Here is a 17,745-nt window from a genome sequence, read left to right as displayed (position 1 = left end):
AATTTATCTGTTAAATTTGATAAAAAAAGAATATTGAGTTTGTACTATAATATAAGAGTGACTATTATTTCTTGACATGATCTCTCTCTTTGGTTCTTTGAATATACACGAAAAATACATTATTTTCAAATCAACAATGTTATTCTTATATATAGGCAAGAATGTAAAGTATTATTTATAGAATTTGATAATCTTAAACGGATAACTGCTTAAAACATCTACATAAAAAATCAATGTTTCTGAATGTTTAGAAGAATATCAAATTCTTTAAAATATTCTTGCTTATACATAAGAATAATATTGTTAATTTAAAACTAACGTTTTTTTTTAATTGGAAAAAAAGATTGCGGTTATGCAACCTAAAAGACATATGGAACATTACCAAAGAATCTTTTTAAAACTAATGCTTTTTGGCAAATATTACATTTTAACATTTAATTACATATTCTTTTTAAGCTTAAATGCATTATCACCCAAATGTATGCATACTTGAATATTTTCTTACTATTTAACTCTTTATTCATATATTATTCATATTTGTACATATTTTATGTTATACAAAATTAAACAATGATATAAAATTTTACTAATATATAATCATCTAAGCGTGTTGATAACATGGTCATTTTCGAAATCTCCATATTATTTTATATTCATATTATATTATATACATATTATTGTGGTAGCCATATTACCCCCGTTTTTCTTCAACTCATTATGCATTAGAGGGGGAAAGGAGGTTCCGTTTGTCTACGTTCTCAATTGCCTACATTTGCTTCATTTGCAAAAAAATTTTGCAAAAATTCCCGATTGCCGATACACAAAAATAAAACCTCCAATTGACGTCCATTGGACGTCTGTCATGGAAGTTTGAAACTTCCAGTGGACGTCCATTGGACATCCAAAACAGAGCCATTGAAAATCCATAGTTCCACATTACGTACGTCCACTGGACTTCCACTGGACGTCGTCGTAGGAATTTGGACAGTTATCTTCAAAATTAAACACAAAGTATGTGAGATATCGCGAAATCCATTATTCCACATTTAATTCATAACCGCTTTCTTTTTTCAACAATAATATTATTTTACTTACACACACATATACACACACACGTAATTGTATATAATTCTATATATATGTAATTTAAATGTAATGTAATGTATATATAATTTGAAACAAATATTAAAAAAAATATTTAAACAAAATATTTAACGCAAATCTTAGTATTATAATATAAAATTATATTTATTAAAATATAATTGTATGTTATTATAGTGAAATAATAGGTTATGTTGACGGAATGGAGTCACCGCGCATTGTTGGAAATAACCAACAATACAAAATATTCAAATTTTTTTTAAATAATGGCAGCGGTAGAAGGATTCAAATCGTAGTCTGGAATGATGATATAGATAAAATTATACATCACATCAATTTAAATAATGTAAATATTTTTTATTTAAATATAAAAATAATGTATAAAAATGACATAAATAATATAAATATATGTATATATAAATGTAATTAAATATATAAATAACATAAAGATTATGATATTATAAATGAAACTGGATATATTATAATAATAACAATATTTAAAATATAATATAATATGTATGTAATAATATTTTATGGTAATATTAAAAAAATATATATTTTACTAAAAATAATTTTAATTTAAGATTATTCATTTGGATGGTGTACAAGCTCGAAGCCCCAAAGTAGCTTCTTTTAATAATGGAAACACACCATTCGAACTATTAATTCGTAAAAACACTATTGTATCAAATTTAGGAAAATACGAACCAACTTCAAATTTAGAAATAGAACCAATGGCTATTAAACTAAACGAAATAATAAATGCAACGCAACGAATCAGTAAGTTCTATTAATTACACACACACACACACACACACACACACACACACACACACACACACACACACACACACACAATATATAAAATATTAAAACTATAAAAAATTTAAATTAATTATATAATTTAAATACATTTACATGATATAAAAATTTTTCTAATATTTTAAAATCTTAGAAATTAATTTTTACATATTATATAATTCATATTATATATTCCACTTTTACAAATAAATATATTACTTTAGTTTTAGAAGCTTATGTAAAAACAAATTTTGCTGAGGCACATAATATTAAAAAAGATCAAACGATTGGATACGGTTCAATCACGGATGGCATATATAAAGTGGAAGTACATATTTTAAGTTTTACAAATGAAGAGTACTTTAAACTTGGAATACGTAAAGGAGATAAAGTTCAAATAATTGGACTTGCACAAACACAAAGTATTTAATATTTGATAATATTAAATAAAATTTAACAATTGGATTAAATAGTAAATAAAATTAATTAATTAAGTGAAATAATCATTTTATTATTATCTTATATTTTTGCAGATGATTCTATATATTTAATAGTAAATAATTTAAAAGATATACGTAGACTAAATGGTCGAATGGAATTATCTTCATTGTTAAAAGGAGTAATAAATTTAAAAAAAAGAAAATTAGAAGAAAATTCACGCGAAGTAATTAAATTATTTTAACATATGTAATATGTTACTTTAATAACTATTAAAATATTAGTGTGATATATGTTACGAGATCATGGCGAGAAAGGACCAAATTTAACATAAATACAAAATGTCTTTTACTGTGTAGCAATTAAATTTAAATTTATTATTATAGACAGAAAAGAAGAGACATTCTATATAATAACAACACAAGCGTAAAAACTATGAAAAACTACGATGAAAACAACGATCTTCGGTCATGAAGAACCGAAATAAAACGTAAAATAATTCAGAAATCCAAGAATTGCTACTGTTTATGTTAATTGTTTATGTTTATAAACAAAACTGTTTTGTAAATTGTTTATGTTTATGTTTATGTTTTAATGTTTAATTAACGTTTAATTGTATCAATAATTAATCCTTTTTTCTTATTATATTAATTGTTTAAAATTTTTTGGACTTTTCTTCATTTTTATTAGATTGGTTCTGTATCTTTTAAATGATATTGTAGACTATTGTAGACATCATTCATGCATTATAACTCTTCTCTATCGTAAAATTGCAACATGTAAACTAAATAAACAAATATATATATATAAGTTTGTCTTACCGGGCCCCACCACCCCCGGAGAGGTCATTATTTCCGGATCTCGCGTATCGGCCGCCGAGAGAAGGGAACCGTCACGGACGGACGACGGTTCATGTTTAATGTAAAGCGCGTTACATGTTTAATGTAAAATTAAATGTAATAAAAGTATATCTAAAAAAGATGTATTTAATTAGATTTTTAAATTAGAAAGAATAAGAGAATTGATAGACTATATAATTGATAGACTATAAATAGAAAGAGGAAAAACAGAAAAAGGGAAGGAAAGAGAAAAAGAGAAAGAGAGAGAGAGAGAGAGAGAAAGAGAGAAGATAAAAGATAAGTATGTATGATTTGATAAACTAAATAGAAAAAGTAAAAAAGTAATAAAAATAAGTAAGCAATAAAAGTAAAAAAGTAAATAAAAGTATATCTAAACTTTTTATACCGATTGATAAAACATGTATTTGATTTAGATTTTAATTAATATATTAAAAGAGAGAGAGAGAGAGACAAACAGAAAATAAAAAATTTAAAAAGACAGAAAATAAAAAATAAGTATGTATAATTAATTTAAAATTTTAATGCAATTTTTAATGTAACTAAATCAATTTTATAAGTTATTAACTTTAATTCAATTTAGTTTTTAATTTTATTTAGTTTAAAAGAATAATTAACTTTTTATGTTTTTCTGTTCCACAACATATATTACATGTTATAAATAAAAAAATTAATATACATACATAAGTTACATGTTTAATGTAATGTTGTTGTAAAAAGATGTATTTAATTCGATTTTTTAATTAGAAAAAATAAGAGAATTGATAGATAGAAAAAGGAAGTACAGAAAAAGGGAAGAAAGAGAGAAAGAGAGAGAGAAAGAGAAAGAAAATAAAAGATAAGTATAATTATATTTTAATATAATTATATTTTAATTAATATAGGTTACATTTAAAAGGATAAGAGAATTGAAAAATGAGAATTGATTTTTTGTGTCTTTACAAAAGACACTTTTAATCATAAAAATTAAGTCATAAGTATGTAACAAAAAGACACTTATTAAGACTAAATAGAGACACTTAAGAGACTAAATAAGACACTTTACAAAAAGACACTTTTAATCATAAAAATTAAGTCATTTTGCGTAGCTATTTATTCATCATAATCATAAAAATTAAGTCATAAGTATGTAACAAAAAGTATGTAACAAAAAGACACTTATTAAAACTAAATAGAAACACTTAAGACACTAAATAAGACACTTTACAAAAAGACACTTTTATTAAGTCATTTTGCGTAGCTATTTATTTATCATAAATTTGACAGCTGTCAAAACTAAAAACTATCACGAAGTAAGCCAAGCGAAAGAACCAATCCGCATCGCGGAAAAGAGGCAACAATAAATTCGATTCGATTTAACATCTCCTTTTTAATATAGGACTAGAACATGCACGCGCTTCGCGCGCGCCAACTGTTATTTTTTTATTTGTTATTACTCTGCATAATAAAATTACTACCGCATATAATATATACACAACTTGTTTATTTCTTGTACTTCTCAAACTTTGGAAGGGGGTTACATGGCATGATTACATATTTACATAGAATTTTTAACAACTATTTACGCTCATTTCTCGTCTCTAATACATTTTTCATTCATTTTGTACCTATATCAATCTCTGATAATATTTTACTAATAGAGAAATTTTGTTAGCATTTCTGTAAATAATTTTTATACGGTTGTAAAATTCATCGTTTTAAGATAGATTTTCCAGAGAAATAACCATCAAATCGACATCAATTTGATTTAATCAATGCAATTTATATCAATTCTCTCTTAATTTGATATCAATTCGATGGGTTATTTTTCACCGAGTTATGCGTGTTACTGTAAAATTGGCACCGCAAGTTTTCATAAGAGTTCTACTTGCACCCCAAGTAGTTCTAGAGTTTCTGATAAATTTCAGAAATAGTTCCGTTGATTTAGTTAAAAAAAAATGAAATTTTAAAAAATGAGGTGCTAACTTCCCGTGGCACCTCATTAATAAAAATTGAACGTTTTAACAGCAGTTCTACTTGCACCCGCAATAGTTCTAGAGTTCCTGATAGATTTTAACAATAGTTCTGTACATTAAATATATTTAAGCAATTTTCTAATTTGGCTGTTGGCACCGCACCACAAGAGTAAAGTACCACTGTCTGGCGAGTTCCAGCCAACTTTATGGCATTTTCTAACAATTTTGCAATAATGTTCCAAAGCTTTTTGTAGGTTTTGTCGACAGTTCCGGTCTTTAAGCATTCTTAAACAATTTTTTTATTAGACGGCTGGCACCGTATTAAAAGAGTAAACTCTTTTTTTATAGCGAGTTCCAGACGAGTACATAGCATTCTCCATAGCAATATATTTCTACAATAGTTCCAAAGCTTTTTGCAAGTTTTGTCCACAGTTCAGGCCTTTATGCATTTTTAAACAATTTTTTATTTGATTCTGGCTCGTACTATTAGATATGAATACTACGTTATTGTATTTAAACTTCAGCCAATTTTATGGTATCTAATATGTATGTGTTAGTAATGTAATTGACATTTTTTAAATTTTAGAGTTGGGTTAATTAATCTATTTTTTAACTAACAAAGGAACCTCGCAAACCCGAAAATTCTGATTTTAATGAAACTTGGCGTAAATGTAGAGGGGGTAAATACATGAATTTAGGAATTTTTAGTTGGTGCTTATAAACGGTTTGAAGGGGTGAAACCACCTTTCAAAGTTGAGACGTTTTTGCGTTTTCTCGATATATCTCGCAAACTAAACAAAATATAAAAAAATGTTTCATACAAAAGTCTTACAGTATAAATATTTCTATTTAACTGTGTTATTTATTTTTTCAGAAAAAATTTATTTTTCAAAGTTTTTTTTTTGAAAAAAAATTTTTTTTAAATAATAAATAGAACAGTTAAATAGAGATATTTATACTGTAAGACTTTTGTATGAAATATTTTTTTATATTTTGTTTAGTTTGCGAGATATATCGAGAAAACGCAAAAATGTCTCATCTTTGAAGGGTGGTTTCACTCCTTTAAACTGTTTATAAGCACCAACTAAAAATTTTTAAATTCATGTATTTACCCTCTCTACATTTATGCCAAGTTTCATTAAAATCAAAATTTTTGGGTTCGCGAGGTTCCCTTGTAAGTTAATGAAATTTAATTGATTATGAAATTAATTCTATTATGTTAAAAGTTACGTAAATATATACTAATTCTATTAAATTTACGTTAAGATTAATTTGTTTGTAGTTAAAATAAAAGTTAATTTTGAGAAACTTTTTTATATTAAATTAAAAGGCCATATGATTTGTTTAAGTTAAATTACCAACATAATTACAGTATTGAGCGTCAAATATATTTAATTTTAATATAATATTTTATTTGTAAATTAACTTACAATGTCGCTCTATTGTTAACCAGTAATTCATGACATGTATAAATACTTATCGTGAGAGGTTTAGAAAGAGGTTACGTATAAATACAATTGTTAGTCAAATGAACTGTCGACAAAACCTACAAAAAGCTTTGGAACTATTGCAGAACTATTGAAAAATACTATGTACTCGTCTGGAACTTGCTATAAAATGGTAGTTTACTCTTGTAGTGCTGTGCCAGCCGTCTAATAAAAAAATTATTAAAAAATGCTTAAAGACGGAAACTGTCGACGAAATCTACAAAAGCTTTGGAATTATTGCAGAACTGTTAGAGAAGGCCACAAAGTTGGCCGAAATTCGCTAAACAAGAGTACTTTACTCTTGTGAAGCGGTGCCAACAGCCAAATTAAAAGATTGTTTAAATATATTTAATGTACGGAACTATTGCTAAAATTTATCGGAAACTTTAGAACTATTACGGGTGCAAGTAGAACACTACAGGTGCTGTTAAAACGTTCAATTTTTATTAATAAGGTGCCAGGAAAAATAGCAGCTCATTTTTTAAATTTCATTTTTTTTAACTACATCAACGGAACTATTTCTGAAACTTATCAGGACCTCTAGGACTATTTGGGGTGCAAGTAGAACTGTCATGAAAACTTGCGGTGCCAACTTCACAGTGACTAACACAGTGGGTCGTGCTGTAGCTAAAGCGGCTCACCGCTTCTTTTAGTGCGCTCTCTTTCGTACAAATTGAAAAATTTGTATTTCGTTTATCCACTCGAGATATCCAAAAACTATAATAGACTTTATTTCACCTTTATTTTACTGTTCTTTTAAATTTTATTTTTTTTATATTAAATAATTTTTTTCATCTTTTTGTGCATATAAATATTTAGTACACAATATCATGTTTTTTGGTAAAAAAAAAAGTTATATGATCTTTTTATATTAATAGATCCTTTTTATTATTTTGTGCATAATATTATTAACATAAAACTACTTTTTCTATTTTTTTTTAGATCTTTACTGTCTTTTAATTTTTTTTTCCTTATATAATAAATAAATTCCTTCATTATTTTGTGCAAAAAAGTATTGAGATAAAGTAATCAAAAAGTAAATATTTTATAAAATATTTTATAGCTTAGTTTTTTGTATAATAAGAAATATTTTGGAACATACAAATTACAAAATATTTTCTAAAATATTCATTTTTTATTATTTTATTTTAATAATTTATATTATGCACAAAATAAGAAAGAAATCAATTGATATAAAAAAACCACATAGCTGTTTTTACAAAAAACTATGACATTTTGTGCATATAAATATTTGTTGAAATATTACGTTTTTTTTTTTTTGTAAAAACAGTTATGTAGTCTTTTTATGCCAATAGATTCTTATTATTTTATGTATAATATTATTACAATAAAACGATAAAAAATGAATATTTTACGAAATATTTTATAATTTGTGTAAAACATTTCTTGTTATGCAAAAAACTAAACTATAAAATATTTCGTAAAATATTCATTTTTTATTATTTTATTTTAATAATATTATGTATAAAACAATAAGAACAATCTATTTTTATAAAAAGACCACATAACTGTTTTTTATAAAAAAGTATGATATTCTAACAAATATTTATATGCACAAAATGTCATGGTTTTTTATTTTTTTCCTATTTTGTGCATATTATTAAAATAAAATGATAAAAAATAAATATTTTACAAAATATTTTATAATTTATTTATAAAATTTTCTCTATTATACAGAAAACGATGTTGTTTTTTTTTAAATATATAAATGGAGAAAAAGAGAGAGAGAGAAAAAGAAGAAAAACAAATATAAAACCAGGTAATAATGTCAAAAATATACATAGTTATTTTTTAAAAATTATATTTATATAAAAAACAATTATTAATATCATGTTTTTTGTAAAAACAGTTTTGTGATTTTTTGTATCAATTGATTTTTTTTCTTATTTTATGCATAATATTATTAAAATAAAATGAATATTTTACAAAATATTTTATAGTTTTTTCATAGTTTTTTTTTTGCATAACAGAAAATATTTCATACAAATTATAAAGTGTTTTGTAAAATATTTATTTTTTATCATTTTATTTTAAAAATATTATGCACAAAATAAGAGAAAGGATTAATTGGTATAAAAAAACTACATAACTGTTTTTACAAAAAAACATAATATTATGTAATATTTATATGCACAAAACATCATGGTTTTTTTCTTGTTAGAACACTTACGTGGTTTTCTTATACCAATTGATTCTTTCTCTTATTTTGTGCACATTATTAAAATAAAATCATAAAAAGTGAACATTTTGCAAAATATTTCATAGTTTCATTTTTTGCAAAAAGGAAACATTTTATACAAATTATTAAGTATTTCGTAAAATATTTATTTTTCATCATTTTATTTTAATATTATAAAAAACCACATAACTGTTTTTACAAAAAAACATGATGTGTATTAAGTATTATATTATAAATATATTTTTTATATAAATGACTTTTTTGTAAAAACAGCTATGCATTTTTTTATATCATTACCTGATTTTGTATTTGTTTTTTTTTCTTCTTTCTTTTCCTTTCTCTCTCTTTATTTCTCTCTGTATTTATCTCTGAAAAAACTTAGTATTGTGTAATAAATATTATTTCATAAATAATTATGTTTTTCATATAAATAATATTAAAAGATAAGTATGTATTTTCTTCATATCATTACCTGGATTTATATTTCTTTTCTTCTTTCCTTTCCCGCCCCTCTCTCCTCTCTCTCGCTCTCTATTTATCAATCTATTTCCGTCTTTTTCTTGTCTATTTTTCGATTACAAATATATAATCCTAGAATTTACACACACACACACACACACACACACACACACACACACACACACATGTTATATAAATTGTTAAGAAATAGTTAAATATCATAATTGGATTATATAAATTACAACTTACTTGATCGACTCTTTTCACCAAATTTGACAGCTGTCAAAATTCAATCGCAATGACAGCTACTCTCGACTAAACTGTCAAACCACGACTCTCGCACACGAAGCGAGTCAAGCGCGAGACAGCCAATCGCGATCGGAATAAAGCGGCAACAATGCAATCGCGATTAGCAGGCAACTTTAGGGTTACATGGCTATTTTATAAGAGGACTAGAGCAATACAGGCGCGCGCTACGCACGCGCCTTTGTTCAATTCTGTTTCGAAAATTTATTTATCATGTTAAAAAATAAAAAATGTCTAGCCTAACTGTTCCAATTTCTGCCGTTTCAACGCAAAATAACTTAATAAAAATATTTGTTTTTGCTGTTTTTTTAAAAATGTATGACAAACACATGATTAGTAGACGGTAATATATGACACGTTCAGTTCGCCTTTCTTAAATTGCAAAACCTTTTAATGTTTAAATTAAACTATTTTTATTAGTTTATTATTTTATTTAATTACATTAAATATAATAAAACATTGATATGTTGAACAATTTTTAACTTAATTTATTTAAATCTTGTTTATTTTAGTTTATGCTTCCTTTATCTTAACATTTATATTTTTTTTCTTTAATATCTGTAAAAATAAAAATTTATATATTTAATTTGAAACAAGTTTTGCTTTTCATAATTTTTAAAATTGTTAACCCTCCGACTGCGCATTTATAGATCTTAAACGTCCAAGCAATAATAATGTATGTTTATAACTTTAAAATTGGTTATTTTGTTTGGTTGTTTTCTATATGCCCTGATTGCGACGTACTTTTTTGCGTTATACCATGTTTCAAAATTTAATACAAAAGGAAAACTTATTGGATTAACCCGACATACTATGCGTTTAATTATTTTGTGTTAAAAAAATGTTATAACATTTTTCTGCTTTATGTTTTACAAAGTGCGATATAATTATTTTTTGTTTATATTTTTTAACACATTTTTAATACAAATGATCACTTATTTTTTCCGGAGCGGTAGCCTTTAATAGTAGGCGCTAGAGTGGTGACATCTTTTGTAGTTAAATTCACTGACAAAGACAAAAATGTTCTAGTATTAAATCTAAAAAAGTTGTTCGAAAAGGATTGGTTTTCTAAAAATTAATATTATTAAAGGTTTTTAAAAACCGATACAGTTAAAGGGTTAATTTTATAAATTTTTTTAGGATAAATTTCTGAAAGCAACATACCTCCGATATTTTTGAAACTGCGTATTCTTATGTATTTTGGCACGCTGCTTACGAATATAATAGTGAAAATTGGCACAAATTTGATTTTCATGACGAAAACCATAAAAAACCATAAAAAACACGGGTTTTCCATTTATTTCCGTAAATAATGGAAATTTCAAAAATTATTTCAGATAAAAGTTGTAGATCTTATTAAAATACACATTTTATGTTCTATTGATTTTTGCCATAAAGACAATAGAAAAATGACTTTATGTTCAAAACTAAAATGTTTAAAACTTTATAAAACTCTACGTAAGAATACACAGTTTCAAAAAAATCGGAGGTATGTTGCTTTTGGAAGTATGGCCTTTTTTTATAATACAAATTGTAAAAAAATTATATCTTGATATGCATAATATATATATATATATATATATATATATATATTTATATTTCCACGTACTTGTGGTTCTTCGTTATTTTCAATCATTCTTTTTTTTAAACTTTTTGTTCCTTTTAAAAGGGATGATATTGACATGAATCCCTCTATTTTTTTAATGTCATTTGTAGTGTTAACCATTAAATATGGAAGATCTAGTATAAAATTAAATATAAAATATGTTATTTTGGGATAAACACATAGAGTAAGTACATTATATGCTACAATTCATAACTCGTAAAGTACTTAAAAAGTACATTGTATGTTACAATTCATAATTTGTAAAAAGTAGTCAACAAACTTTGGTGGAAAAATTTCTACAAAATTCTAAATAGACTACAAAAATTTACAAAAGTGTTCCAATTCTAGAACTTTTCTAATAAAAATGATAAAATTGGAACACGTAAATTTTAGTAATTTTTTTTTTAATTTTGTAGAAATTTTTCCCCCAGAAAAACGTGTCTTTTTAAGGTTAATTATATGAAAGTATTAGTGATTTGAACATCTAAATAACTGACGGTGCCACTTTTGCTGAAGCCATCTTAGTGACTTACTTGGACTTATGTGTCACAACAACACGTCATATGTACACAAGGTTTACGCATATAATAGCACTGGTTCAAGTAGTTCACTAAGATGGTGAATCCTCACTAAAAGTGACGCCATTTAGTTATCCAGATATTGAAATCAGTGGAAAGTATACAATATAATATTCGATATCTATATATTATACGAAAATTCTAATCATTTGATTGCCGTTCATATTGTATTTATTAATTTTCCTAATTTAAATAGTTATCTACCTGTGTTCTGTATTATTCCAGTCAATTCTATTTTATTCCCTTTTTGTATGAGTTCTTTGTGATAATTATCCTCATTAAAATCAATAATGTGTACTTCAAGTTTATATACACCATCTGTGATAGATCCACAGCCAATCGTCTTATTTAATTTACTATTATGTATACTTGCAAAATTTGATTTTACATAACCTTCCAGTTCTAAAAAATTTAAATATACAATGCCAATTTTATTTAGCAATTTTTGCAATAATATAATAAATGAGATATTAATTTTTATGTTATATGTTTCATTTACACACACACACACACACACACACACACACACACACACACACACACACACACACACACACACACACACACACACACACCTATATGTAAAACAAAAATAACTCGCATGCATATTCTATGTAAATAGTGTATGTATATAAACATAAATTTTTAAGTATAACTTACTGACAAGTTTAGTTGTATTTAATACATCACTTAATTGAACTCGATTTGGTTTAGTGTTATTAGAAGACATTATTTGAAATTTTCCTAAATTGGAAACCAGGGTGTTATTTTGAATTTGTAGTTCGAATGAAACGTTTCCATTATTAAACTGTGACATTTTGGGCACTCTGGCTTGTACCCCATCTAAATAAATAATCTATCCAAATATACAATTTAAAATTAAAATGTTATAAATATGTAAAACAAGTATAGTTCTTATAATTAAAATTAAGAGACATAATAAAAATAAATTTACAATTAAACTAAATAAATTAACTGTTAAGAAAATAGAATAAATTAAATTATTGATAAATAAGTGAAACGTTGATATTGGATTATGCTAGATTTTTTTGTTAAATAATCTTGATGTGAATAATTTTTATTTAACGAAATAAACTACACGACAATTACTCTGTCTGAGAAATGCCTATTATATGACAAACAAAATTTTAATAATTTAATCTTTAAGTAAATAACATATTAATAAAAAGTAAATTAATTTACATTATTTGATTGTATGTGGCATTCAACTTTATTAATAAACTCGTTCCATGCCACCACCTGTATGCGTCTTCCATCATTATTATTCAAATAAAATTTAAAAAATTTATATTGTTTGTTACTACCAACAAATCTTGGTGCTTCAATGCCATCTACGTATCCAATTATTTCTCTGTAAAGATGTTCAAATATTAATATCGTTTATTAACTTTTAGAGGATCGACATTTTTTGGACGACTTATTTAGTTTTAATATTAGAATATCTTTGTCTTTGTTAATGAGTTGTACTACGAAAAAGATATCGCTTCGGTGGCTAATATTAGGCTTCCGGTCCGGAAAAAATAAGTGATTATTTTTTGTTGTATTTAAACTTTATATTAATATTTATTATTAAAATAATTGTTTGACGTCATTTGCAATAAAAATGTTTTAAAAAATATGTATAAAAACATAATTATGTCACATTTTGTGAGGTATGAGACAATAAAAGGTTATTATATAAAGTAACATCAATTTATAACATCGAAATAAATACACACATTATAATGAAAGAATTAATTTTAGCTAACTGAATAGTGTTTTCAATAAATCTAATAAGCCTAATATTAGGCTTCCTAGAGAGAAATATCGGATAAAAATATAATATGATGAAAAAAAACAATATCTTTATATTTTTAAATATTCTACTTTGTAGTTTTATAGATTTTAAAATACAATGTATTTATACATATATATTCATATTTTTTTTGTATATTTGGTATATAATTACTTACATTGTAGAATCATATATTTTGATAGCATCAATTTCCTCTGTTTTTGTGAACATTTCGATGGGATTTAAATTATTAAATTCATTAATATGTTCTTCAGACATCATGTTTTTAAAATTATTTAAAAATTCAGATTTTTATTCCTTTTGAATCTTTCTTAAAAATATATTATAATATATACAATATACAATATACAATATACAATATATACAATATACAATATACAACGTCGTCTGTTAAAATTAAAAACTAAAAATAAAAACTCTAAAAAATGTTTAACTGAAAAGTATTTGTAGTTCAAAAAATTTTCTAAAAAGTTTTTTTCTTAAAGTAACATATTTCCAATGTTCAATAAACAATAAATTTTATTATTCAAATTCTTTTTAAATTTAAATATTTCTTTTAAAACAAAATTTTTCTTTTACTCTTACTTTTCTCTTACTTGGATTTGATTATTTTTCATGAAATAAATGATTCAATCATTATTTCCATTATTTACAACAATATAAAAAATGACTATTATTATTATCATTACCATCATCATATTATAATCATTATTGGAAAATAAATTAAGTAAAATGTATGTATGTATTTTATAACAATATTTTTATAACAAACAAAATTGACATAAAACTATTCATGCATATCTCATGCACTTCTCATATAAATTTTATGTATATTAAAATTACAATTATAAAAACAAATTTCAAAAGTCAATTATTTTATCCAAGTACTTCTTTATAAACATAATTTTTTACATTATTAGATAATCTATTAACATTTAAATATATTTTTAAAGAATCCCAGGAACGAACTCGTGAAAATGCAACATATAATTGTCCATGACTAAACACATTTTTACGAAGATCTACTGCAATTTTTTCAAAAGTTTGTCCTTATGACTTATTAATAGTCATAGCAAATGCTAATTTTACTGGAAATTGTCTTCTCTTGAAAGTAAACGGGTAAACATTTTCACAATATAAAGTAATACGATTAAGAAAAACAATTTCACCAGTTTTGCTACCAGATAAAATTTCACATCGTAATAAATTATTGTCCAAATCTAAAACCATTAATCTAGTACCATTACACAATCCTTCACTGATACTAAGATTTCTAATAAGTATAATAACAGTATATTTTCTCAAACGTAATTTATGCGGAGGGAGACATGTTGGATTTAAAGTATTAAGATATTCTGTTAAAATCATTTCATATATACTTTCATTATCATTAGTAGTTTCAACAGTATCTACACTTGTATAAAGTCTCTCTGTTGATTCATCTAACAAATTTACCACTCTTTCATTTATATCAATAACATCGACATTTCTTCCAGATAATATAACATAATTTGCAAGAGATCTATATTGCCTACATGTTATGATATCTCTATACATATCTTTTACCATATCTGCGTTATCATCTGCTATACATTTTTCTGGAATTTGTACATTATCTAATTGATCATTTAAAGAACCATTACCCAAATCTAATAAAAATTGTGCGAATTCCTTTTCTTGTGACAAAACTCTTAGATTTTCTGTTAATGAAAATATTTGAAATTGTTTCCACAAAAAACTAAATTTAATAGATAAATTTACAATTTCACAACGTGTACTTCGTTCTTTTACAGGCAACAACTGTCTAAAATCTCCACCCAAAAGAATTATTTTACCACCAAAATATAAATTATTTTGCATAAACTCACGTAACGTTCGATCCATTATTTCTAGTACATAACGCGGAGCCATAGGTGCTTCATCTAAAATAAACACGTCTACACACTTTAAATAGTCAGCATCTTTAGATTGATTTTTAATGTTTGATGTAGAATCAGCAAAAAGAGGTACAGGTAATCCGAATACTTTATGTACCATTTTTCCGTTTGGAAGTAATGTTGCTGCAATACCAGTGAAAGCCATAGTACATACAGTCTTTTTTCTATGTTTAAGTAAATAGTATAGAGTTGTATAAATAAAAGTTTTTCCAGAACCACCTGGACCATCAATATAAAAACAGGTATTGGAATTGTTCTTGCCATCTATTATTGCTAAAATAATATCAACAATTTCCTTTTGTTTTACATTTAATTGTTCATATTGTTGTATACCTATTAACATTTCTCTATTAATCTCTTCTCGATTATCATTTTCAAAATTTTCAACTATTTGTTCCATTTCAGAAAAATTACAAATATCCCAACCTTCAATACGTAATAAATTAACAATATGATTATAAGCTTTCTTAATTCCCTCTTTAGATCCATATCGTCTTATATAATCTTCTGACATGTCTATTTTAAATTCATCCCAAAGTTTTTTAGGGTGAACTGGTTGACAATGAATTAAAATTCGTACAAATAATCTACGAAAACGTTTAGGCATCATCCAAGCTTTTGCTTCATTCATTGCACGGTACCATTCTTCATCATCTTCTATAAGTCCTAATGCTAAACATGCAGCAGTAAAGGTTGGATATATTTCATTGTTAACAGTTTTTAATTCTTGAAAACTTGTTGCTCCTTTAACGTTTAATAAAAGTATACGTAAATGGAATAATTCTATTTGCGATGGATTGACAGAATACATACGTCCAATACAATTAAAGTATCGTTGACGTTTTTCCCAACGATAAACAATTTTACCATTAATTATAACTTTTTTAAATACATAATAAGATGGAATATCAGTATACAAATATTGCTTTGCTTCATTATCTCGAGCATTTAATTCAAAATAATCTATTAACATAGTTACTCGTTGTGAAGCAGATCTCATTGCATCATCATTAAAATTGTCATCAATTATTATACTATGCTCATTTAATAAATGTACCGGTAAACGTACAATAGCATGACTTTTTTCTTGTAAAGGTTTACTTAAAATACGCCAGCATGCTTCTACAGGTCCAACATAACGAGCTTCAATAAAATCTCGAATTTCATCATGAGTTATTACATTATTATCTAAGTTTTCACCAATAACTACAGATGCAGCATCGTGACCTTTGTAAATATATTTATATAAATACTTTACAGATCGTATACTCGATACTATTTCGATGTTGATATGACTGTTAAATAAAAGTAAAAGCATTGGACAATACGGGACAACATAACGGTTATCAACAACGTATCTTCCAGGTCTTTCGTACAACATTCCATCATTTCTTCGACGATATTGTGGATATCCGTCTTCATCCATAGTTGTTTCAGGATGAAATGACTTTGGGAAATGTTTTGAACATTTGTTATTAATGATACACCAATCTCCACATGGCCCATGAATCATATGTTTCATAACAATGTTATGTAAATTTTGATTTTTATTAGGATCAGATATTTCAGCCGAGATAAATTTGTCAACTGTTTCAGAGTTTGTAATTTTGTAATTTTGTTTTAACATAATTAACATACCGAACAAAATTACTTTTTTTAAAAAAAGGTAAAAAAAAGGCGCCAAGTGTGTGTATGTGCGCCCCTAAGAAAAAACCTATTATATTAGGTAAATTGTCTTATTGTCTTCTCTACGCAAATAATGATATAAAATAAATGCGCCAATTATAAGAATATTTATACAAAATTTATTTATTAAAATTTTTTATTAAAATATTTAATAATAAACGGGCTTGATAATCAAATAATTGAATGATTAAAATCAACTAACGGGATTATAGTGAAGCAAAAACTTGGCGTGCCCGGGTCGCATTTTTTCAATATTTCCAAGACTATGTTATTGATATCAATAAGTATATATACAAGAATGCGATTAATGTGGCTTGGGTTTTGTTTTACTATCTATCAGTTTTTGCTTGATTATCAGTTATTATTGATAACATTTCCATTTGTTAAATAACTTTTAGATAGATTTTATAAAACTTTTTTAAGTCTTTTTACCAAATATATTTGGCTAATTAATCTCATCCGATTTTTAAATGTGTTTATGTTTTTGATGGGTTATCATTTTTATTATTTTATTTGTA

The 17,745-nt window shown here is 25.1% G+C and overlaps 1 protein-coding gene across 1 annotated transcript; it reads right to left on the bottom strand.

Annotated features, from left to right (window-relative positions):
• Positions 1–860: 860 nt before the first annotated feature.
• LOC118644643 lies at positions 861–13,940 on the bottom strand. Its single transcript, XM_036283633.1, has 4 exons — positions 12,449–13,940; positions 11,993–12,190; positions 11,214–11,344; positions 861–992 (listed from the first exon to the last, which is right to left on the bottom strand). The coding sequence occupies exons 1-4, from the start codon at positions 12,603–12,605 to the stop codon at positions 861–863; spliced, it is 618 nt and encodes a 205-aa protein (XP_036139526.1). The 5' UTR covers positions 12,606–13,940.
• Between the last annotated feature and the right edge of the window lie 3,805 nt (positions 13,941–17,745).

Source organism: Monomorium pharaonis, chromosome 3 (assembly GCF_013373865.1).
Source record: "Monomorium pharaonis isolate MP-MQ-018 chromosome 3, ASM1337386v2, whole genome shotgun sequence".
Taxonomy (NCBI): domain Eukaryota; kingdom Metazoa; phylum Arthropoda; class Insecta; order Hymenoptera; family Formicidae; genus Monomorium; species Monomorium pharaonis.
Note: the sequence above shows the minus strand (reverse complement) of the source record. Positions and strands in the feature narration are given on the sequence as shown.